Source organism: Magnolia sinica, chromosome 19, assembly GCF_029962835.1.
Source record: "Magnolia sinica isolate HGM2019 chromosome 19, MsV1, whole genome shotgun sequence".
In the NCBI taxonomy this organism is placed as follows: Eukaryota; Viridiplantae; Streptophyta; class Magnoliopsida; order Magnoliales; family Magnoliaceae; genus Magnolia; species Magnolia sinica.
In genome coordinates, this window is record NC_080591.1 from 33,798,869 (window position 1) to 33,823,408 (window position 24,540).

At 41.3% G+C, this 24,540-nt stretch overlaps 1 protein-coding gene and 1 long non-coding RNA gene across 2 annotated transcripts; both read left to right on the plus strand.

Moving 5' to 3' along the window:
- Nucleotides 1-11,815: 11,815 nt before the first annotated feature.
- Nucleotides 11,816-15,189, plus strand: LOC131234796 (pentatricopeptide repeat-containing protein At4g02750-like). The gene has a single exon (XM_058231755.1). It carries the CDS (start codon nt 12,134-12,136, stop codon nt 14,900-14,902), a length of 2,769 nt encoding a protein of 922 aa, XP_058087738.1. The 5' UTR covers nt 11,816-12,133; the 3' UTR covers nt 14,903-15,189.
- A 7-nt stretch (nt 15,190-15,196) lies between these two features.
- Nucleotides 15,197-24,251, plus strand: LOC131234797 (uncharacterized). Its single transcript, XR_009165781.1, has 3 exons — nt 15,197-15,491; nt 21,222-22,249; nt 23,785-24,251. It is a non-coding gene; the product is annotated as an uncharacterized LOC131234797 (long non-coding RNA).
- The last annotated feature ends 289 nt before the right edge of the window (nt 24,252-24,540 follow it).

The following is a 24,540-nucleotide window of genomic DNA, read 5'->3' on the forward strand; positions in this document are numbered from 1 at the left end:
TCCTTGTTATATGTGTTGTATATGCAGACTGTCCATATGTAGTGTGGGCCAGCATGATGTATTTGTATATCCACACCGTCCATCTCTGGACGTGGGATGTGTAGCCTGCATAATGTATGTATCTCATTCCATGTCGTCCATCTGTGTGGGGCCCAGCTCGATGTATCCATTGTACACGTGGACCCCACATGATGTATATGTTTTATATCCACCACGTGGGATCCACCATGATGAAAGTGTTTTATCTACGCCATCCATTTTGCCTGGGGCGTGAGACGCACCCACACGTGTTGCACGTGTGGGGTGGGGCCCACCTTGGATGTATATATTCTATATCTACAGCGTCTGTCTAGTCCAGCATCTAGACGTGGGACCGCTGTGATGTATTTTGATCGACATCGTCCAATGCTGACATGGATCCATCGGTGATGTATGGGTCTTATCCACACTGTATATCTATGGGACCCACCTGATGTATGGATTCCATCCACACCGTCCAATATTTTCAAACGGTGGGGACCACCTGCTGTATGTATGACAGCAAGTTCTATGGGTTTGATCTGAGGTATGTGTGATACCCTCACCGTTCATCTGCACCACACCATGATATATGTGTTTGATCTCCACAGTTCAGATTTTTGGATGGTGAGATGCACCGTGATGCATGTGCTTTATCAACACCGTCTACTTGTGGGGCCCACACGTGATGTATGTGCTTCACCCACACCGTCCACACGTGGACATGGGGCCCACACGCGATGTAGGTATTTTTACATCCACACCGTCCTGCGATATGGATGGTGGGATCCACCTTTAATGTATATGTTTTATCTTTACCATCCAGAGATTTTTGGACGGTGGAGATCCACCCGATGTACGTGCTGGCAGCACATGGCCCCACCATAATGTAAGTGTTTTATCTACGCCGCCCACCCTGTACGCGTATTGTATCTAGCACATGGGGCCCGCATTAATGTATGTGTTTTATCTATACTGCCATCCATCTTATGTGATGCAGCCCACTTAATATTATGAGGCCCATACAATGCGGCCCATCTTGATGTATATGAGGCCCAATGGTGCGGCCCATGTAATGAGGCCCACCTTAATTATTTGTGGCTCATCCATGAGGCCCACCTCAATGTTTGTGGCCCACTCGAGAGGCCCATATGCGCGGCCCAATGTGATATATTTGTGACCCATTTGGCGAGGCCCACTATGATGTAATTGTGGCCCAGGTATGAGGCCCGATATGATTATTTGAGGCCCATGAGTAAGGCCCATTGTGATGTATATATGGCCCATTGTGATGTGTTCATGACCTTTGATGAGGCCCGATGTGATGTAATAAGCCCATTGTGATGTATTTGGGGCCCGGGTGTGAGGCCCATTGTGATGTATTTGGCCTATTGAGATTGTATGTAGCCATTGTGATGTGTATTAAGCCCATGTAATGCGACCCATTGTCATATGTGAGGCCCATTATGTTGTATGTGAGGCCCTTGTGTGAAGCCATGGGCCCACTATATGTTTGGCCCCATGAAGGCCACTCATCGGGAGTAATGTTGATTAAATGTCCACATTGATGGGCAATGATGGTTAAATGTCCACATTGTGACCTTTATTTAGGCCCTTTGTTAGGCCAATTATTGAGGTCGATTATTGAGGTCAATTGTTGGTGCCGATTATCGATGCCGGTTATCAATACCGATTATGAGTGTGTGACAGCATAGTATCATGATATATGCACATATGCATCATTTGCATGTTTGTTATGAGATGTGGATAACTATTGCATATGCTACAGGGCAGATTGTATACGGGACTCCCTGATAGGCGGAGTCGTCCCACATGAGCACACGGCATGCATAGGATTGATGCATGATTGGACTGTGTGACTCATGCATCTCCCATTTTGGGATATGACTACTATATGCCCTAGTGACAAGGTCATGGTCTCCACAGGCATATCGTGAATGGCCAGATGAGATACGAGAAATATTTTTCTACATGGGGTGTCATAGATGTCCCTTGGTGAAAGTCTATAAACCTCCTTGGCCAGAAGACACTCCAATGTCTAGACCGAGTGGATACATGAGCGCCCGAGTGCCGAATACCAATAGGCCACGTCTCCCACTCTGTCATGGTCGGTTGGAAGGGGGTGTGGCGTTACTCACCTGAGGGTAGGGGGCATAGCTAGGCTGAGTTTGACCAGCTTGTAAATGGGTCCGCATCAATGTGCCGGGTAGATATTGGCTTACTACTAGCCAGGCAGATAGTGAGGTCTCTTCCACTCGCATGGTTGCGCGTCCAATGGGCGGTGATCACGTGTAGAGTGTACTAGACCTCCTGTGATGATCCCAGAAATATACGGTACTGATATGTGGACTTATTGAGCAGGAGTTACATACTCAGCATTATACTCATTCATTCATTCATTCACTATCCACTCGTGCTGGTGGTGTGCAACTAATTATTATGTATACCTTCGCAATGGCCAGGATTTTGGTTGGGGCGCGTGACTAACCTGAGATCAATAGTTTACCACATTGAGTCTAACTATCCAAATTTAGGTATGAGACTAGTTTGGATAGAAGTCGCTTGTGATTGACCCCATAGCCTGCGCTATCACATACTATCATCCCGACTTCACACTTCAACTTGGTCATTTCATTTACACAATATATTGCATTACATCCTCAGCATATAACATTTTGTTTACTATGCTTTTGTATTGTATAGCCTAGATGAGGTTGATGGTATTCGTGGACTCGTCAGGATTTGTATATTGCATTGCTTCTTCAGTACGTGATATTTGGCTTACTATGTCTCCGCATTGCATAGTTGTTCTACATTACTTCCTCAGTATATGGTATTAGTTTATTATATTTTTGCATTGCATAACCTGGATAAGACTGATGATATTTATGGATTTACCAGTATCTTTTCGTATTGCTCTGATATTGCATACTTGATACTTACCTTACGCACATACTTACACCACCATCTAAACTTTCTATAAGCTTATGCACGATAGATGCGTACAGGTGGCATTAGGTCATAGCAGCATTGAGCTTAGAGCGTGCAGCTGTCTACTGGAGCTTTAATTTTTGATATATGTATTTTCCTTTCAGCACTGTATTCAAATGTTTATATTAGTGGATATATGATGATGATGTTGCCTTTGTAATTTGGGTAAACTTGTGGTTATGCTTATTACGAGTTAAATGTATATTAGAAAATCCTCCTTGTAGAGTACCAGGATCGGAATCTAACGTATGGGCACTGGAAACTGAGAATGGGGTACTACGGAGGCTGTCGGCACCGAATTCGGCGATCGAGACTTTTGTGAGCCCGGTTTCCAAGTTTGGGGTGTGACATATAAATTTCTCGGCATCACTTTGTTAAAACGATGTTGCCGAGTCCAGTACATACAATTATACGTGGCCCAATTGTATTAATCAAAGAGTATGTTTGTTCCCCTGTGGATGATAGTATACTCATTTGCATGAGCATTAAGAGTTTTCAAATCCTTTTCGATAATGAAGTATGCATCATAAATACGCTGGAGTTTGGTTAAAGCATTTAGTAGTTCGTTCAAAGGAACATCATCTTTCACAATCATTTGGTGGTCATGATCGAAAGGGTAGAATCATACTTAAGGGTGGTGTGAGTAAAAGCGTCGATGTCAAGGAAAATGATTTTCCTCAAGAAGGTTTGAGCTTGGTCGATAAGAGACATATGTACAATAGCCATTAATAAGGAAAAGCAAGAACTTTTGAAGGCTGGAAATAAGAGAGCTTGTGTATAAGGGAAGAAGCACAGATGACTCCTTTATATAGGCACACAGAGCGGATAAGCATGCCTAAAGACAAGGCATCGTGATGATTGAAGCGCCCCATTAATGGCATGAAACATTTCTTAGGAAGAGGGAACGAATGGGTGCATGTCTTCTCTTGTATGTGCCATGTCATCAATAAAGATATGCCATGTATGCATAAGAAAAAAAGAGAAGAAAAAATTAAGTACTATAAATAATGCAAGAATAAAAAGAAAGACAACATTTTGATTGATTGTATTAAAGATAAGAGGAAGTACAAACCGGTAACAAACAAACACAAAGTAATTAAAATTCAAAGGAAAAAAAAGAGGCAATCGCTTCTTGAAGCTTCAATCGTCTAGTTTCCTACTGATGGAGAGCAATTCTGGTTTTAGCTTCTGAGCATGCTATTTGATCAATCGGTGGGGTCTGCTCTTGTATGAAGGCAAGCAATTGATTGATCTCAACCTTTTGATCATGTTTGCGCTCGGTCAGAAATTTTTATACTTCTTTCAATGCTTTTAGTTTGTCTTCCATTATTAAGATTTGAGCCTTCAGATTGACCAGAGTCACGTCTGACTCCTTCAAGTTTCTATATACAACAGAGAGTTATTCTATAGCAGTTGTGATATCAGCCATTCTTAGGGAGATGGTTGAATACTCCGATTGAAGTTTATCAATCACAACAATTATGTCTTGATGCTCATGAATCAGACTAAAAAAATTCATAGAGTGCATGCATTTTGGCCAACAAACTCATCATACTGGGTGAGAATTTGGTACTGATGAATGAGAAGATTAAGTCTCTCGATCAATCCCAACGAAAATGATATCAGCGACATTACAGTGAATGAGGACTCGTAATTCCTCCTAAAGTTGTTGAATCTCTGATGAAAGTGTAGGGGATTTGGCTACTAGAATATCATGAGAGAATGCCTGATCAAAAGAGGATAAAATATCTTTCATGGGACAAAAAAGGTCCTTGAAAAAAGATGGGGTTTGAAAAGTATCGACCAATATAACCAAAGAAGCAGAGATGCCACCCGCAGGAATCTCAGTGAGTACAGCTCGATTAGGAGAGACTTAAATTGATCGATATGTTTCATTCAAATGAACCACCTTGTGTTCGTCGGCTGGGGTAGGGTCTACTTGATCGATCTGTTTTGAGGATGGAGCAGGTTAAAAATATAGGAATTGGGAACAAAGAGGTTGTCAATGCGATTGATTTCACAACTCCCAGATCCTGATTAGGTGCGAGTATGAAGTTATAGAGTGTACGGGGAGAACGAAGGACTCCACGGGCTAATATATTATTACCTCTTGAGTTTGTCCTTCGGTTTGATTTTCTGGTCAATGAACATTGCTTGTAGTCTCCTTCGAATCAAAGACTTTAACTCTTTCTGCAGGAGAGTGAGCAACATTGACCGAAGTATGTGGGATAGATGTCTTGGCTTGAGGAGGTGGCATAGAGACCAGCCTTTTAGAGGTTGAGAGTTCTCTGGTTACTGTGAAAAGGAAAAGAGGCAGTAAAAAATGATGGATTACAAAATAATTAAAAAGAAAAGAATATGAACAACATCGATAGATGTCTAACAGAATAATGACAGTAATAAATCGGTCGATCATTGGTGAAATTTTAGTGCGATCGATGACCAAAGCCAGAGTTCAGTTGGAACGAGAAAAATGGGAATGATTAGGATGATATGGCTTGAGAAATTGAACAAAGGGAGGATTAGAATTATTTAATCTTTCATTTTCTCTTTGCCACTTATTAAAAGCTCTATGGAAATGAGCATATTCGTGTCTCTTACACGCCTATTCCATCTCCCAAGAATATTATGAAGGAGAAATACTCGGCCAAAACTTGGTTTTGTAATATTTTTCAAAGGATGCAACAAATCTTACTAAAGAGAAAATACCTAGAGCAGATTGACCAGAAGTTATAAGAGATGCAAGACGAGAAGCTAAAAAAGGCCCGAGCTCAAAAATCTTTGAAATAGTTGGAGTTATAGGTGTTGGGATTGAAACAGTTGTTGAAACCACTTTAAATGGACCTGCAATTGTGGTCTCTTGAAGTTTCGATTTAGGTTGAGTTGGCTCGATCATTCTTATTAACGTAAAAGAAGAAGGTTCAACCATCTTTACTAACATTGGAGATGGGACTATCAATGTGACTGAAGTTGTTTTCTTTGATTGTGTCTTCCTCTAGATAGGAGACACAATTGACTGAGGTGCCGTCGATTTTTTGGTACCTTCTTTGGTCGTCTTCTTCTTTTCGGACATAGGTTTCTCTATTTTGGATGACGGAGAAATTCGGTTGATGATCAATTCATGAGACCCACTAACTAAAGTCCCATAATAGTTTTTCCACCAGGAGTGAAATAGATCTAGTTACCGAGGACAATTTGTAAAAGGGAGGAGCATGAAAGAAGAACTTGTAGAATCAAACCCTTTATGGAGAGTCTGAAATGTGCTGACCGAATCCGCAACTAGTTGACAAATGGGAGGTTGATTGCAAGTTTGGTGAATAAATGGAAAAGGAATGCCTTGGTCCAAACCAAATTGATGAGCATGAAGATTACGACAGTATTACTCGATTTCAGCCTTGGCATTAATGCCCATGTCTATTGTGTTGTTATATGGAAGGTCTGTAGATCAAATAACTTTTCTAAGTTACATCATTATGGCTTGCAATCTCGATATCGGTCGGCTCATATTCTTTTGTGAACCAAGTTGGGCCAAATTCTTTATCTTTAAATGTACGAAAATAATGGTTAGACTTATCAACGTTGAAAGAAATGAAGAATCTCATACATTCAGCAAAGGAATGATTAATTTTGGAACAGAGGATGTTACAGTGGCCAAAAGAAATGAATTACATATCAGTTTGAACAGATTTGATGAATTTTTCTCCAAAATATTTATAAATCTGGACAAGCCAGATAGGTCCGCCAAAGTGGTAAAAACCTTTTGTGATTGCCTCGAAAATACTGCAGTATAGATGATCGAGCACATAGGGGCAAGAGTAAGCTGACATCTTTGAGCTAGTGCCTCAACTAAATGAATGTATTCCTTGATAATTCAAAGAGCACTCACATAACAAAAATCGATAAATCCACATCAGGAGAAAAGTTGTGTGCTCTTGTTGATCAACTTAATCTTCAAACTTGCTTTGAAGAGTCATGAAAGTGGATTACGCCTTGCTAGTCTTATCTGGAAAGGTGAATGAATGATGATTCTTCATAGCAAAGCTTAGATAAACATGTTCACCAAAGGGCAAAAGATGGGTGAAGGCACATACATCCATGATGGTTAGACTCATGGGGCCGCATACAAGATGAAATGTATTGGTCAATCGACTCCAAAAAGTTGAAACTTCTGTGAGGAGGAAAGTATTGAGTGGATATTCGTGCAAAGAAAGTTTGATACATTCATAGATTCCAGCCCGCTTCCATGTATTGTCATGTTGTGCTTTAACACGAGTATACCATTCTACCCAACCATTCATCAATTTTGGTTATGATTTTGGAGATTTAAAAGCATTGGAAGGATTCGGGAAATGGTCGAATTGAATAAGCAGAGATTTGTCAGGGCACTTTGGGAAACATGATTCGATCTCACGAAGTTGTTCGTGAGTAACTGCATGATGAAAGGCTAAACCGAGTGTCAACAAAGCCTTATTCGATTCAATAGGAGTATTAAAAAGAAGGTCATTAACTACTATAGAAGAAAGAACGTCCAGATCTTTAATGAACGATTCCAGGTGGAAGACTGCAATAGAAGAAGGGGAAGATGCAACTATGATAATCAAGAGAAAACTGGAGAGAGAGTTTCAACACGATAGAAAGTAAACAAATGGTGAAGAAAGGTAAACATCGATTAACGGTTGTGTTTTTATGTCAGTCGAGATACATGCGTATTAATGAAAGGGTAATCATGACTCCTCATATGATACGATTATAAGCAATGTATCATATGGACAACATAGAAGGAAGCAGTAAAGAATATCTTTTGCTTCAGCCTCAGTTAGGTATGATAAATGGGGAGACAACACGTGGATCAATGACCAATTGCATTAATTGCATTAGGCAATGACACAATGTCGTCATCACCTTTTTCCTGAAAGCAAAGTGACGCGGGGAGCAATATTGTCCCTTATTTTTAGCCATTCTGGAAAAGGCCAATAAGAAGGTGATGTGGGGAGCAATATTGTCCCCTATTTTTATCCATTATGGAAAAGGCCAATAAGAAGGTGACATGTAGCATTGCACAAGAGATGAGAGATGAATGAAAAGATCTTCAAGATACTTGGAGCACTTTTTTACAGAATTATAACTAGCATAAATCCAGTACTATAAATCATTAGATGATCAACAAAGTAACAAATCCAGGTTATCTAAAATTTAATGAGTGGAGAGAAAAACACGGTTGAGCAGTTCAAGATATGGTAGGCGACCAAATGACACAGAATCTGGCCGACAAAAGAGAAGCAAGCATAGAAGGGAAACGTAACAAGAGAATGATCTAGAGAGATGCCCTTCGACTATTGTAACCACTGAAGTAATACTATAAGTATATGGAATAATAAATTGTAACAAAACTTTATAAATAGTAAAGGAAATCTATAGAGCAAACAATCCAAAAATATACAAATCCAATGCACAATCGAACAAAATCTGTCAATTTACTTTATCTTAACATATCCTAGGAGTAGCAATAATCCAGTAGTGGTAATTCTTTTCGATAATTTTAGTTGTAATTCAAATCTACGCTTATACGCTAAATTTGTTCTTTATCTAACATCATGCAATTCTTTTTAAGAGTCGCATTCTTACATCCGCTCCTAGTAACCTGTTGTGAGTTTTTCCTTTTGTTTGTTTACACTGGAATTCTAATAGGTTTTTGTTTTTGTTTTTGGATTATTATTATTATTATTATTATTATTTTTATTTTTTTATTTTTGTGGAAGGTAAAGTGCAACCTACTTTGAGAGAAAGAAACCCACTCTTAAGTTATCACCTTATCATTATAACATTCTACAAGTGGTTGAGTAAGCAACTGATCTTCTTAAAGTTGATCGATTTAGATCAAGTAGCTTTATCGATTCTAGCATGCCGAAATGCATTATACGTGAAAGAAAACAAACCAAGCGCCTACACTGATCATTTAAAACTTCTCATGGGCTACAAAATTTTGAATCTTTGAATTATTTTTTCTACCTTCATTCATGTTTGTGTGACTTTATGAATAGATTAAACGGCAAATAAACATTATGTTGAGCATTAGGAAGTTTTTAATGGAGGTATAGTCCAACTGATATGGCCCTTCTTGATTTTTGTCCAGTGATGACTGGCGTGGATATACAATACATACATCAAAGTGGAATTAGTTGAGCACTCCACACATGCAATACAAAGCTTAGGTGAGCCACACCACATGAAGTCGACTACGATGTTTGTATGCCATCCAAACAATTCATAACCACACTTGAGTTTTGTACCTATCTATTTTTTTAGACTTCCATCTTATTTTGGATGCGGATTGCGTACTACTAGAGGTGTACACGAACCGAGCTAGCTCGGTTAGCTTGCTCAACTCGACTCTAAAAAGCTCGATTCGACTCAGTTCGAAGCTGAGTTCGAATCGAGTCGAGCTAATTTTTTGAGCTCGAAAATGAGTTCAAGCTAGCCCTAGCTCGACTCGGATCGAACTAGTTTGGTGACTCGATTACTTTGATATTGATGTTACTCACCAAGTGTTGGATGAAATTACACAAAGAAGTGTGGCTAGTGGCAAGGAAGGTATGTATATGAAACCAACACCCCTTTTCTCTTGATTTTTATGTTGCTTAGAAGGTGTTTGATAAAATACCTGTAAAACCATTGTTGCTGTCTCAAATACAGTGAGATTTTGAAGGTGCAGTCTAGGTGTTTGTGAAAATGCTGCAATGGCGAACTTGGCTCGAATTGGCCCGAGCTGCTAACCGAACCAAGCTGAGCTGGCCAGTCAAGCTCGAGGACCAAGCCGAGCCGAGTTCAAGCTGTCAATTCAGTTCAACTCAATGTACACCCCTACATACTACCCCGCCGTCTCCAGCCGGGAAAGGCAGCAGCTTTGAGTGGCCACCGTAATGTATGTGTCTTATCCACACCGTCAGTCTATTTTTTCATATTATTTTAGGGTATAAAACTAAAAAATGAGTCACATCAAAGGCTTGTGTGAAGGTATTAAACTCTTACAATTGAAAAGTCCTTGGGGCCACATAAAATTAGATGGAGCTGATATTTGTGATTTCTTTTCATCCTGGTCTATGTAACTTTATGAATATGTTGGATGGAAAATAAACATCATGGTGGGCCCTAGAAAATTTTCAATGGTGAGAATCATTATCACCTCTGCTTCATGTGGTGTGGTCCACTTGAGCCTTAGATCTGCCTCATTTTTGGACCCATGCTCTAAAATGATACAAACAAAATAAATAGATGATGCGGATAAGTCCCATACATCACGGTGGGCACTCAAATTTGCTGCCCGTTCTCAGCCGGACAGACACAGCAGGGGTAGGAACACAGTCGATCCAATTGGAAAGATCATCTGAGCGCAAGAGCATTTGGAAAGATCATTTTGGGGAGAGTGAGGCCCACTTTGAAACCTTCTTAAGGCACCATGATGTTTATTTGAGATATAACGTGTTCTTAAATTAACATTGACATGAAAGGAGGGAAAATACAAATATCATCTTCATCGAAAACTTTGGTGACCCTTTGAAGCTTTTAATGGTGGGCTTCACTCTCCCCACTGTTTTCGGTGGTGGGGTTCACCACCTTTGGATCTGAATCATTTTTTGGATCATGTCTAAAAATGATCTCTCTAAATGAATGGACGGCGTAGATACAAAACATACATCATGGTAGGCTCACAAAACTTGGTGACATCACCTGGCTTGCTACTCAACCTTTCAGTAGCTGATCCGCGTCCTCTATTTTGATGTTCAGAAACTTATGGACGGAGTGACTTTGTGGGACGTGGATGGATGCGGACATCCCGGGATGAAGTTCCTGTGCAAGGATGCTGGGTGAGACCCACTGTAATGTATGTGAGAAATTCATACAGTCCATTGGTTTTGAGAGCTCATTTTTGGAAGTTACACCAAAAATGAGGGACTCAAAGGGTTCACACGAGAGGGGAAATTGAGGAAAGAAATTCCCACCGTTGAAACCTTTGTGGATTCCACCTTAATGTTTTTATACTATCCTAAACATTTATAAGGTCATTCCAAATGGAACGAAGCGAAAACATAAAATATATACCCTGATATAGAAATTTCATGGCCATAAAATTGTTTTGACGTTGCTCACTGAATGCCCACTATTTCCTCTCGTGTTGCCCACTTTAGTGTTAGATTCATCTGTTAGTCGCACATCTTAAAATAATCTCTAAAAAAAGGATGGACCGGTGGATTCATACAAACATATCTGTGGGCCCCACCCAGCATCAGGTACTTTGAAAGGCTTTCGCAGTAAATCCTGTACTGAGCCCGACAGGAGCGCTACTGAAGTGATGTCACCACGTTCTATGGGCTCCACCATGATGTCTTTGTTGTAGCCAGACCGTTCATCCATTTTGAGAGATCATTTTAAGGCATGAGCCAAAGAATGAAGTAGATACAAAGCTCAAGTGACCCCACCACAGAAAACAGTGGGGACAATGAAGCCCGCCACCATTGAAACCTCCGTATGGCCTACCATGATATTTATTTGAGATCCTACCTGTTTATAAGTTAACACAGACACGGAATAAGGAATAAGTGAAAACACAAATATCAGTTTGATCGAAAACTTCCATGGCCTTGAGATGTTTTTAAGGGTAGGCATTCAATCTCCACTGTTTTCTGTGGTGTGTTCCTGTTGATCTTTGGATCTGTCTCATTCTTTGTATCGTGCCCTAAAATGATCTCTCATGATCTCTCCAAATGTATGGACGGTGTGGATATAACACATTCATCATGTTGGGGCCCACGGAACGTAGTGACATCACTTCATTAGCTAATCCGCGTCCGAATTTGTGACGGGCATCTCTGTGGCCCCACATAACTACAACTACGGTAACTTCGTTTGCCCGCTTCCAAAACAACGGAAGGTTATTCACGACAAGAAGTTACTTCCGAGGGCATTATCGTAAATACTCAAAGCAGCTCCCCCGTCAATCCCTTCTCTTCCTTCTCTTCCCCATCTCAGGCTGCAATCTAGTCTCCGCCGTTACGACATAAAACTCCAAAACGAAATCCGATACGAAAAATCGATACTTTTTTCCATGGTTTTGCTGAGATGCGGTCGAAAACCTTCAACTCTTTCCTTCTTTTTCCGCACATTTTCTACTTCTGCCCTTCCCATCTTCCAAAACCCCGAGAAGGACCTCTTTCTCTGCAACTCCACGATCATGCAACTCGCCCGACTCGGTCGAGTCGACGACGCCCGCAAGGTGTTCGAAGAAATGCCCCAACGGGATTCCGTCACTTGGAATTCGATGGTCACCGGGTATTCACAGAACCGGCGGGTCGATGACGCTCGGGCGCTGTTTGATGCGTTTCAAGGGAAGAATGTGAGGACGTGGACGGCTGTGCTTACCGGGTATGCTCGGAATGGGAGGATTGGTGAAGCCCGCAGGTTGTTTGACGAAATGCCGGAGCGGAATGTCATTTCTTGGAATGCAATGATCAGCGGGTATGTCCAAAACGGTGATGTTGATTCCGCTCGGCGGTTGTTCGACGAAATGCCTGAAAGAAATGTGGCATCATGGAATTCGATCATTACAGGCTACTGCCACTGCCATCGGATGGTGGAAGGTCGTACTCTTTTTAATCAGATGCCCGTGAGGGATTTAGTTTCTTGGACGGTTATGATTTCTGGGTACGTCCGGATTGGTGAGTATGCAGAAGCATGGAGACTTTTCTGGAATATGCGCCGTGTTGGTGTGGTGCCGGACCAGTCAAACTTTGCTGCTACGCTTTCAGCTGTCACGAATCTGAACGAACTTGGATTGATTGTGAACTTGCACACGCTGGCTATCAAGACTGGTTTTGACAGAGATGTGGTTGTGGGAACTGCAATCTTAAATGGTTATACGAGGAATGCTGAACTGGGTTTGGCAATCCAATTCTTCGAGGCAATGCCTGAACGGAATGAGTATTCGTGGACCACAATTATCACTGCCTTCTCTCAGAGTGGCAGGTTGGATGACGCTGTCATGTTGTACGAGCGTGTCCCTGAGCAGACGGTTGCATCTCGGACGGCAATGATGACAGCTTATGCTCAGCATGGGAGAATCCATGAAGCACGCCTCCTATTCGAACAGATTCCGCATCCAAACACAGTCACCTGGAATGCCATGCTTTCTGGGTATGCCCAGAATGGTATGATTGAAGAAGCAGACGAGATCTTCCGGAGGATGCCAATACGGAATGATATTTCTCTGGCTGCAATGATTTCTGGGTGTGCACAGAATGGGAGGAGTGAGGAAGCTTTGGAGCTGCTCTCTGAGCTCCATCGATCAGGATCGGTGCCAAGTCATTCCTGTTTTACGAGTGCACTATCCGCCTGTGCTAACATTGGAGCACTTGAAATCGGTAGGCAGATTCATGCGCTTGCTGCCAAAACAGGTTCTCAGTTCAATTCATATGTAGGAAATGGTTTGATTACAATGTATGCTCGGTGCAAGAACGTGGAAGATGTTTCTCAGGTTTTTAGTACAATGAGAACGAAGGACATCGTATCGTGGAACTCTCTAATTGCAGGGCTGTCCCAAAATCATATGTTGGATGATGCTCGTACTACTTTTGAGAAGATGCCCGATCGCGATGTCGTGTCTTGGACAGCCATGATATCTGCTTATGTGCAGGCAGGCCATGGTGTTGAGGCCATGGAAGTTTTTGCTGGCATGTTGTGTAGTGGGACGAAGCCAAACACATCGACAGTGACTAGCATTCTCAGTGCTTGTGCGAGCTTGGGTGCTACCAAGCTCGGCAAACAGATCCACTGCTTGATTTTTAAGCTTGGGCTTGAAGCAGATATTTTTGTGGGTAATGCTCTCATATCCATGTACTTCAAGTGCGGGTGTGCCGATGCCATTTGGGTCTTCAATGAGATGCCTGAGCGTGACGTAGTCACGTGGAATTCGGTCCTAGATGGCTGTGCACATCACGGGTTCGGAAAGGAAGCTGTGGAGATTTTTGAGCAAATGAAGGCCGAGGGCGTCTTGCCCAATCAGGTGAGCTTTGTGGGGCTCTTGTGTGCTTGTAGCCATGCCGGCCTCATTGATGAAGGGTGGCATTACTTTAATTCGATGAGCAGAGATTATGGGCTCATGCCATTGGAGGCTCATTATGCTTGCATGGTTGACCTTCTTGGGCGGGCTGGGCACTTGTATGAAGCCGAAGCGCTTATTGAGAACATGCCTATCGAACCAGATTCAGTAGTGTGGGGAGCCTTGCTCGGCGCCTGTAAAATCCATCAGAACATTGAGCTGGGTAGGAGAGTCGCAGAAAAGCTGTTTGCGTTGGAGCCACAGAACTCTGGTACCTACATCTTGCTATCGAACATCTATGCGTCCCTTGGGTTGTGGAATGAAGTAGGTGAAGTGAGGAAGGTGATGAAAGATCGGGGTGTTACCAAAGAACCCGGCTTTAGCTGGATACAGATTAAAAACAAGGTGCACTGTTTTGTAACGGGGGATAAGAACCACGAGCAAACTGAAGAGATATTCTTGACGTTGAAGGAGTTGTATGGACGGCTAAAAGCAGTGGGTTATGTTCCTGACACAAACTTCGTTCTTCATGATGTGGAAGAGGAACAGAAGGAGAACGCACTCCTCTACCACAGCGAGAAACTTGCTATCGCTTATGGTCTTTTGAACACGCCATCCGGCACACCCATCCAGATTATGAAGAATCTCCGCATTTGCGGAGATTGTCATACCTTTGCCAAGTATGTGTCTGGGGTGACAGAGAGAGAGATTGACATTAGGGATGGGAAGAGATTCCACCATTTTCGATGCGGGTCATGTTCTTGTGGAGATTATTGGTGATGTTGCATTTGTGTATTCAATGGATGGGAAGGAAACCTTGCTGCCGAAGGAGTTGAAGGTCTAGAGAATTCATCCTAGCCGCCTCATGTCAGTTCCTGCCAATACCTCCAAACCTCCCCACTAACTTGAAAACCCTATATGAAGCTCTCCAATCCCTTTTAGAAGCTTCTAGAACCTTCAAAGGCTGCTCCCATATCACCTCTATAAAATCCCTCCTTCCATCTCTCCTCTCTCGCTCTTAAAATCCTGAGGAACTTCTGCGCCAGAGAGATCTTGAACCAGACCTCATGCATAGCTGTTTTTGCAGCTGGTTTCATATCTCAGCCTCTGGATCTCAATGTGGCTTGGTTTGGTCTAGAGCTCCTGCAGCATGTTGCATGAACAGGAGAAATGCACAGGTCTGCTGTTTGGGATCATTTCTTTCCAGAAGGGTTTGAGGAGATTGTGCGGGTATGGATATCTGATGCTGTGGATCTGCTGTGTATGGTTCTTTGCACATGCTGTGAAGGCAGGATCTGAAGATCAGAAGAGATTCATGGAGATCGAGGGCTGAGGATCATTGCAGATATTCTCACTTCGGCATCAGCAGGTAATTCATTGAAACACCTTCCTTTCTTTGCTCTTATTGTCCCCTTTTAAAGTCCCAGTCTGAAAATTGCGGTCAAGAGAAAATGGAGAATTTGAGTTGACTCAGATGATTTCTGAGTCAGGTTGGAAGTTCTCCTAATATAATATATCATATCACATTGGGAATGTATGACAATAAATTCTTGTAATACAATAGAAATGCCCATATTGCAGTAACTATAATATATCATAGCACATTGGGAATGTATCACAACAAATTCTTGTAAGACAATAGAAATGCCCATATTGCAGTACCATTATGTATCGAACAATGGTGCTTGTTTCAATCTTCATCATCTATGCATTCAGATAAAAATGTATACCAGTGGAATATGTTGTTGTCACATTCCTCACCATATTATTTTAATGAAATTCGATATCATACCAATGTGGAGGGAGGGAAGGAGAGAGGGAGGGAGTAAAAATGGCAAAATGTAGGGCCTGGAATACCATACTGCTACACAGGTACTAAAAATTTATCCAATTTAGAAATAGGTGGGATGTCCCGATCGTTTGTCCAAGTGAATCAGTAGCACACCCACCACACACACAAAGGAAAATTGATCAATTCATTACCATCCTGATAAATTTGAAAAATTCTCACTTATAACGGGAGATACTACTACCACTGTTTTCATGTGAGAACCAGATAATGCCGAAATTCCCACAAATGCACCTAGGAAGGTTCCATCTATGTCTGGCCCTGAACAGGTCCTCCCAAAACTCTACCCTTAAATTATGTAAACATGGCCTCTAGACCACAGTTCTCAACCATGGGAAATCACCATGAAGGCAAGAATCTCTTTAAGGAGAATGGACACTGAGAATGTCCTGATCACCATGTCCATTTTTTTAAAGATTTCCATCTTCCACCCACAACGATATCGCTAGATATACCTGGTGAATTGAGCACAGCTGAATCCAATCCTTGACTGCCACACATGGATTGAAGATACAACACATCCAATACCTGAAGCTTTGTCTTGTTTCTTTCTTTCTTTCTTCTTTTTTAGGGGGTTGTGTGTGTGATTGTGTGTGCTCGGGTGGGTGGTGATGGAGGAACCCATGGTGTGCCGTTACGGGGCCATAAAGGCCATTACGTAAAGGTAACGGTAACAACCGTTACGCATTACGGGGTTGTAACGGCCGTAGCCGTTATTGAAAAAAAGACCTATAATTGCCATTAACAACACGTTACATCCCCTATAAAGGCCATAATAGCCCCGTAATGGTCTATTACGGAACATATACAAGTTTTTCATACTTTTTAATCAATATTACGAGGTAGATATAGGTTTTTCGGGGTTTTTTTTTTTTTTCAATAAATAAAAAAATAAAAAAGAGAGACTGTAACGGCCGTTACGGGGCCGTAACAGCCGTTATGCCTTGTATTGTAAAGGTAACGGTGGTAGCCGTTACGGCCGCCGTTACGGTTACAGAACAACCATACCCTAAGGAACAAATAACATCATTAAAACAAATCATTTCTGATTCTCATTTGGGGCAGCCTGCATTGTCCAAATATAAGGCTTCTCTGAATTCTTTGCAGTACCGGATGATGACAAGAAATCCAAATAAAGTCCTACATCATTCACAAGCATGAATAGCAACCCAATCAGTTGGCTGATTACATTCATGTAAAGAGTGGGATATCCCACCACTTGGCTGTTATAGTGTCTTTAGCTTCAACCCGGAGGTACTAGAGTTTAGAGTTTCCATGGAGGAAAATCCATCAAATCAGAGAAAATGACTGCCAAGTCCCTTTCAGCCTCTGCATCTGATTTGTTTTGCGTTTTACATATCCAAAGATCATCCAAGAGAGAGCCCTTAGCTCCTTTTCCACATTGCCACAATTTTAATAAAATCAAGAAAAACCATAAACAATTTCCTTCACAGTCCCTTATGACATCTTTGACATGATTAAGGATATGTAGGAATGACTAGTACCAATGTGAGGACCATTAGAGGAGAGAAAAGTGAGCTCCCCATTATTTTAGGCTTACACCAGGGGCTAGCGTTGAGCCTGTATCTTTTTGCATTGGTTATGGACAAATTAATGAGGCATTTATAAGAAGAGGTCCCATCAGTTATGTTGTTTGTAGATGACATAGTTTGATTGACAACAAGGGAGGGGGTTAAACACATAGCTAGATTTTTTTTTGTATTTTTTTTAATTTTTTGAAAGAGAATGGAAAATTTTATTCAGAAAAACAAAGAGGAAAACAACAAAAAGGTGCCGAGATAGTGCCTAATTATATCCTGAGAAAATCAAAATTTCAACCCAAAGGCTTAGAAGAAAAGGAAGCCCATTCAACTAACAACAGCCTAGCCCTTTGGATACCCCATTCACCGCCTTGCTTTCAGCCTTGAAGCATCTAGCATTTCGTTCTTCCCAGAAAGCCACCACATAGCAAGTAGGGCCATCTTCCACATCGATTTCTTATCTTTCCTTAAATCCACCCCATGCCAAGCTAACAAGAGGTCGCTCACTGAAGCCGGAAAAGACCAAGCAATATTATAGTGGATAAGGATTGAGGGATGTGGAGAATTTAAAGCTGAAAAGTCCACATAGCTAGAATTATTAAGGGATGCTTTAGAATTTAAAGGTTTATGTGTGAGAGGGGTTGTTGTGGTATCAAAGCTATCACTGCTGAAGATAGGTGGAGTTAAGAGGGGCTGCTAAGGTATCGAAGCTATCACTGCTGAAGACAAGCAGAGTTGAGAGGGTTGCTGCGGTATCGAAGCTATCACTGCTGAAGACAGGCAGAGTTGAGAGGGGTTGCTGAGGTATTGAAGCTATCACTGCTGGCAACCTAGAAGGAGAGGACGGTCTGAGTGATTCTGTAGTGGCTTCCCCTAAGAATTCCCCAAGTCCACAGGTAGTGCCAGGACCCAAGGAGAGATCATCTTTTGATTATCAAAGAGTAGTAGCTATCATAGACCCAATCATGGCTATGACCAGGGAGTTGCCGGATGAGGCAGTTCCAATTGCGGGACAATTGGAGCTGGGCAGAGTCAGATCTGAAGAGCTTTTGGAGGAGGCATTGGTGGTGACTCCCCTATGTGCTGAGAAGATGAAGGATTACAATGACACACAGATAGTGCCAGCTCCTCCAAAGGGGGTCAGGTTTGTAGAAGTATGATGAATTTTGCGGACTAGGTGGCTAGGCATGATTTGGTAGACCTGCCTCTGGAAGGAGCCAAAATTACTTGGTCTAATGGCCAAGTTAGTGCTAGCCTTTCTCATCTGGACAAATTCTATGTATTAATGGATTGGTTGGAGAAATTTCTCCGGGTTTCTCAACGAGGATTGCCGAGGACCATTTTGGACCATTGCCCTATAGTCTTTTGGAGGTTACTTAAGAGAATTGGGGTCCGAGACCTTTCAGATTTGAGGCGTCTTGGTTAGAGGTAGATGGTTTCTCTCAGCTGGTGGAGGTCTAGTGGAACTCCTTGGTGGAAGGGTATGCTGGCTTTAGACTCCACAATAAATTGAAATTGCTAAAATAAAAAATCGATGTGTGGGAAATGAAGATGCTTGGTGCTCGAGAGGTGGAGTTTGATAGAACAGTGGAAGAGATTCATAATTTAGATATGATGGAAGCGACAGATGGCTTATCTCTTGAAGACAGATAAAAGGGCTGCCTTGTCCTTATCTCTAGCATCTGGGTATAAGGAAGAGGAGATTAAATGGCGTTTAGAGATCGAGAGTAGTGTGGCTTAAAGAGGGGGACAAGAACAACCGTTTTTTTTTTTCCATAGCTTTACCAGTGCCTGGGCCCGATCTAAAAGAATATCCAACGTTATTGTTGATTGTGTAAAGACTTTGAAGCAAAGGGAAATTTGTGAATCCATAGTTTAGTTTTACAAACATCTCCTTTCTGGAGAGCAATGGGGGAGACTGTGGCTGGAACTTTCAAAAATTCAGCAATTGCCCAGTACAAATTCTTCATCTTTGGAAGCCCCGATATCAGAAGAGGTATTAGCGGTGGTGAAGTCCATGTGCTGGGATAAGGCCCCTGGTCTGGATGGGTTTCCCATTCTTTTCTTCTAGAAGTTTTGTCATGTGGTGAAAAAAGACATCATGGATTTTTTTTTTTTTTTTTTATTTCTAAAGCTACGTCATGGATTTCATAGCGAATTCTTCGAGCGGAGTCGCCTTTCTCTTGAGCTCAACACCACTTTTATCACTTTGATTCCCAAAATCAAGGGAGCGGAAAAACTCAAAGATTTCATACCTATCAACTTAATAGGAGGTCCATTCAAAATACTGGCCAAGATTCTTACTTCCAAATTTAAGGTGGTTTTGCCAAAAGATCATCTTCGATAATCAGAGCACTTTCATTGCGGGTAGACAGATTTTGGACAGTGCACTCATTGCACGTGAATGTATTGATACTAGGTTTAAGGAGAAAAGAAGAGGGATTGTTTGTAAGGTGGACATCGAAAAGGCCTATGACCACATAGATTGTCAGTTTCTCAATTATATGCTTTAAAGACTGGGTTGTGGCGAGAAGTAGAGGTGGATGACGGCCTGTGTGCATTCAACGTGTTTTTCTATTCTAGTTAGTGGATCTTCGAAGGGTTTTTTCATGCCACTAGGGGTCTTCGGCAATAGAATCCTTTATCTCTGTACCTTTTCGTTGTGGTGAGAGAAGCCCTCAGTTTGGTGCTTCAGCAAGGCGTGGTGAATGGTCTCTTTAGTGGTTTCAGGACTTCAACTTTCGGTCCACTTATCAGCCACCTTCAGTCAATGTTTTAAGTATCTATGATATATCTTGTATCCCACCTATGTGATACGAAACACACTAGTAGGGGATATATACTAAATGTTCGATCTGATGAGCATTCTCGGTTTTCGATCTTTTTTTTTCCTTTTCTTCTTTTTTTTTTTCTTTTCTTTTTTTTTTTTTTTTTGTAAATCATGTTAAATCAGTGTCAAATTGTTACAAATCTATGATTTTTCATGTTTTGCATGAAAAATCATGGATTGGGAGCTTCGATTTTTTATTACTGTTTATTATATTATTTTACTAAAATCATTGAAAAGATTAACTAATTTTTATTAAAATTTGAAAATTGGAACAATCATTGAAAATATTAATTGATTTCGAAAAATAATGTGGTGTAAGCTACATAGCATGTGCCGTAGGTTATGTAGCATATGCAAATTAGCATGTAGTGTAGGCTACACGTTACATAAGTTATTTCATGAACTATGTAGCGTTAAGGCTAAGTTATGCTACGTAGCGTGAGCTACGTCCTACATAGTGAAGCTATTTAAAACAACGGTACACACAAAAAAACCACCCACACGTAAAATCAATATATTCATGGGCTACCAATGCAAGAGCTGTCTTCAATTGATGAAAGCCCCTTCCATCTTAGAAATGACACTTCCCCATAACTTTACAAAATCTGGTGGCAATAACCTTTCCATGATCTTATACGGACTCCCAATCTAGCTAATCAGTTTGAAAGACCTTGGATATTCAGATCCCTTGGGGATAAAATCCCATTGCATGTGTTTAAAGAAGAGTCCTCTTTCTTTAGAGACTTGCTGTTTGTTCTATTCTTTTATTGGGCATTTGACCAATGGGAATTATTTGCTGGAATCTTTTTTCATCACATCCTTTATTTGGCTTATATCTATGAGTGGTTTCTTATTTCTTTTCTAATTTGGTTTTACTAGTTGGGTTTTGAGAAGATTGGTTGCGCCATCTCTTGCAACAAGAATTTGCTTCAAAGAATCGCACTTTCGTCATTTGTTTTTGGAGTGAAGCCCAACCAAAAATAGCAACAACCTCAAGTGTCTGGATGCCTCATTTACAGTGGAACAAGCATTTCTTCTGAATTTGCTTTTGGAGACCATAAATCAGCAAATAGACGGGATTAACATTTCCAATGATATTGCACTCTTGATTCTTGAAATTCTCTAGAATGCTTCTACAGTTGTTGATTCTATCTCCAGAGGCCAGTCAGCTCTGCCAACGGGCTCTCCTACAATCAATGTCCTTGGATTCTTTCTTAACAATTTGAGAGATCTATGTGCCCAATGAGGATCCAAATGAGTCATCATCAATGCTTGCTATGGGAGGCTCCCAAACAGAAGGTTTAATGCTTATTGTCGATTTACTGTTACGTTCAGGCCTACTTTGTTGTTACATTTGCTTCATGAGCTGGAGCCCCTGGGAATCATTAGAAAATCCAGGAAACAGGAAGAGAATCAAGGAAAGGACTGCCCTTACATAGGCTACCATAGAGATATAGTTGCCGTTGTTGGGAATTGCACTTTCAGAAGGAAGCGAATGCAAGATGAAATTAGACAGCAGAACGGGATTCTGTTGCTAATGCAACAATGCCTTGTTGACACGGACAATCCATTCTTGAGAGAATGGAGCATATGGGAAGTGGGAAATTTACTCAAGGGAAATATCGACAATGAGTGACGAGTAGCTTAAATGGAGCTTCAAGGTCCGTTAATACCCCTGAAATATCTGGATTAGGTCTACAACTGGAGGTAGACCAGAAGACCCAATGTGCAAAGCTAGTCAACATCTCTTGATGCAAGATTCCAAGCCCGAGAAAATTTTTGAGCACAATGCATTCCTGGATTGGGACTATGAGTGGAGGACTAGAAGACCAATGTGCAAAGCTAGTCAACATCTCTTGATGCATGACTCCTAGCCTGAGAAGAATTTTGAGCACAGTGCGTCTTACGTAAGATTCTGAATCATTTGTACTTAGGAATGCTGCCTGCAGGCATGCTTTTGCAATAACCAAATCCAGATGGCCCCCCAGATTTGTGCTGGACCTTGGCTGTTCATCAAGTGGGCCGCTTTTTAGTTTGCGAGTTGGAAAAACAATTTGGAGCATTTACTGTCTTGTTTTAACTGCCCTCTTTTGCCTTTGTTTGTGGGCTTGCCTATGAGTGGACCAGCTTGCTGGGATCATTGCACAATAGTGGCAGTGTGCAGCCCTTATTGCACACGCTCCCATGGTGGCACTTGTGGGGAGTCTGGGTTGGCAGCTGCAGGTGCGTGTCTGCAAGTAGCATTCCTCATTTGCATTTCTTATTTCCCCATGAAGCTTTTCTTGTATTGATGTTTCCATATTTCCTACATTTGCCTTTGTACGGTATTTTTCTCTTTTCTTTAAAAACTGGCAAACTATCTATTGGGTTTGATTCCTAAGTTTTCAATGCTCTCCCTCCTTCCCTCCCCTAATTTGTTTTGAAATTCAATGCTCTCCTATTTATTTTCCTCCCTCCGATAATTTTTCAATGCTCTCCTTTTTGTTTTGAAAACCTGGACCGAAACGGTCCTCCCTCACCTCCCCTAATTTTTCAACGCTCCTATTTGTTTTGAAAACACGGACTGAAAGTCTGCCGTTTTTCTGGGCCATTTGCAGGTTCAACTGGTCATACCTGCTTGGCCCATTTTGGCCTGTAAGTCTACCTCATTTAAAATAATAAAACAACAAAGAAGTAACAGCTAATTGGCCGTTAGCCTAGTGGTTAGCGTTTGGTCTGTTGGTTGGAAGCTGTGGGTTCAAGGTCGACAAGAACCTGTTTTCCGGTTTTTAGGGTGACAGCGGCCTGTTTTAGTGGTCGGTTCCAGTCAAAACTGGTCTGGTTCAGGTTTCCAGTTCTAGTCAAAACTGATCTGGTTCAGGTTTTAAAACATTGTTCTCCCTCCTTCCCTCCCTCCCTCCACAAGTAGGATTAGGAATATTCTCAACTTCCCCAACAGTTCCAAGTCCTTTAGGGCCTGTTTGGATTGCCCTGTTTGGATTGCCACTTACCTTGGTAACGCATTGCAAATAAGCAATCATGACTTTCCCATTACACTGACAGTGGTTGTCAGTGTGTTTTGACCAATTAATGCATGTGTTTGGGTAAAGATGGAAATTATAGGATTTTCTACTGATTTGACTAATCATGCATTGGGAGGAAGAGGTAATGAGCCGTGTGGGGCTCATGTCAAGATGATTCATTAAAGTGGGCCCTACAGTCAGGGTACCACCCAACTCGCTTCTTCAGGGTACCAGCAAAGCTGCGTCTGTAGTGAGGATGTATTTCCCGTGGGATATCTTTGATTACGCTGACATTATGTCAGGGAAATTCCACAGGTTTGAATTTTCATTTCCTTATTTTTGCCAAACATGCTTAAGGTAAAAGTTAAAACCAATAATGAAATTTCCAGTATTTGCTATGATGTAATCTGATCCAAACAGGCCCGTAATTTGTTTTGCAGATGTATGATGAGAACTAGAAAATCTGAAGGACTGTGGAGTCCAGGTCTTTATATTAGAATGAGTTATCTGAGGGATCATTGGAAAACCTAATGTCATTGCCACCACCGCCACTGTCATTGTAGTTGTCTATTTTCGGATGGCTGTGGAAAACTTTGTTATTTCATTTGTAATTTGTAGAAAGACTAAGAAATTACATTCTAGCACAGGCTGCGTTTGGTTGCACCAAATACCATAATTCATGATAATTTGGACCAAATTAGATTGATTGGTTCTTGTAATTGGTGCACTCAAGCACAACTTTTTAGTGTTGGGAAGAATCCATGTAATTATATTTTGGATTAGGGTAGAAATGAACCTGAATGATTCTAGTTTTGGTTGATGTTGAAAAGAGAATTGATGCATGTAACTACATTTTCCAACAAGGGAACTCATGTATAAAATGTTTTTCATTTCATAGCTTTGATTATTATTGTGTTATTTAAAAAAAAAAAAAACCAGTCTAGGTGAGAAGAGGAAAACAGATGTGCCAAGGATATTGATACTTACAACCATAGTTCAAAAACCTGAAAACTCGACTCGACTCGTTCTCTTGTTGGGTCTCTTGTTGGGTCGGGTCAACTCAAACGATTTTTAAGTTGACTCAACACGATATTATAATATCTATTTAGGAACATTGGCGGTCTGAATAAATATTTAAACTTGTTTACATATATAAATTTATATGCAATAAAAAGAAAAAAAGGCACAGTTATTGC

Coding starts and splice junctions, on each gene's coding strand:
- LOC131234796 (XM_058231755.1), top strand. CDS start 12,134: ATGGTTTTGCTGAGATGCGGTCGAAAACCTTCAACTCTTTCCTTCTTT.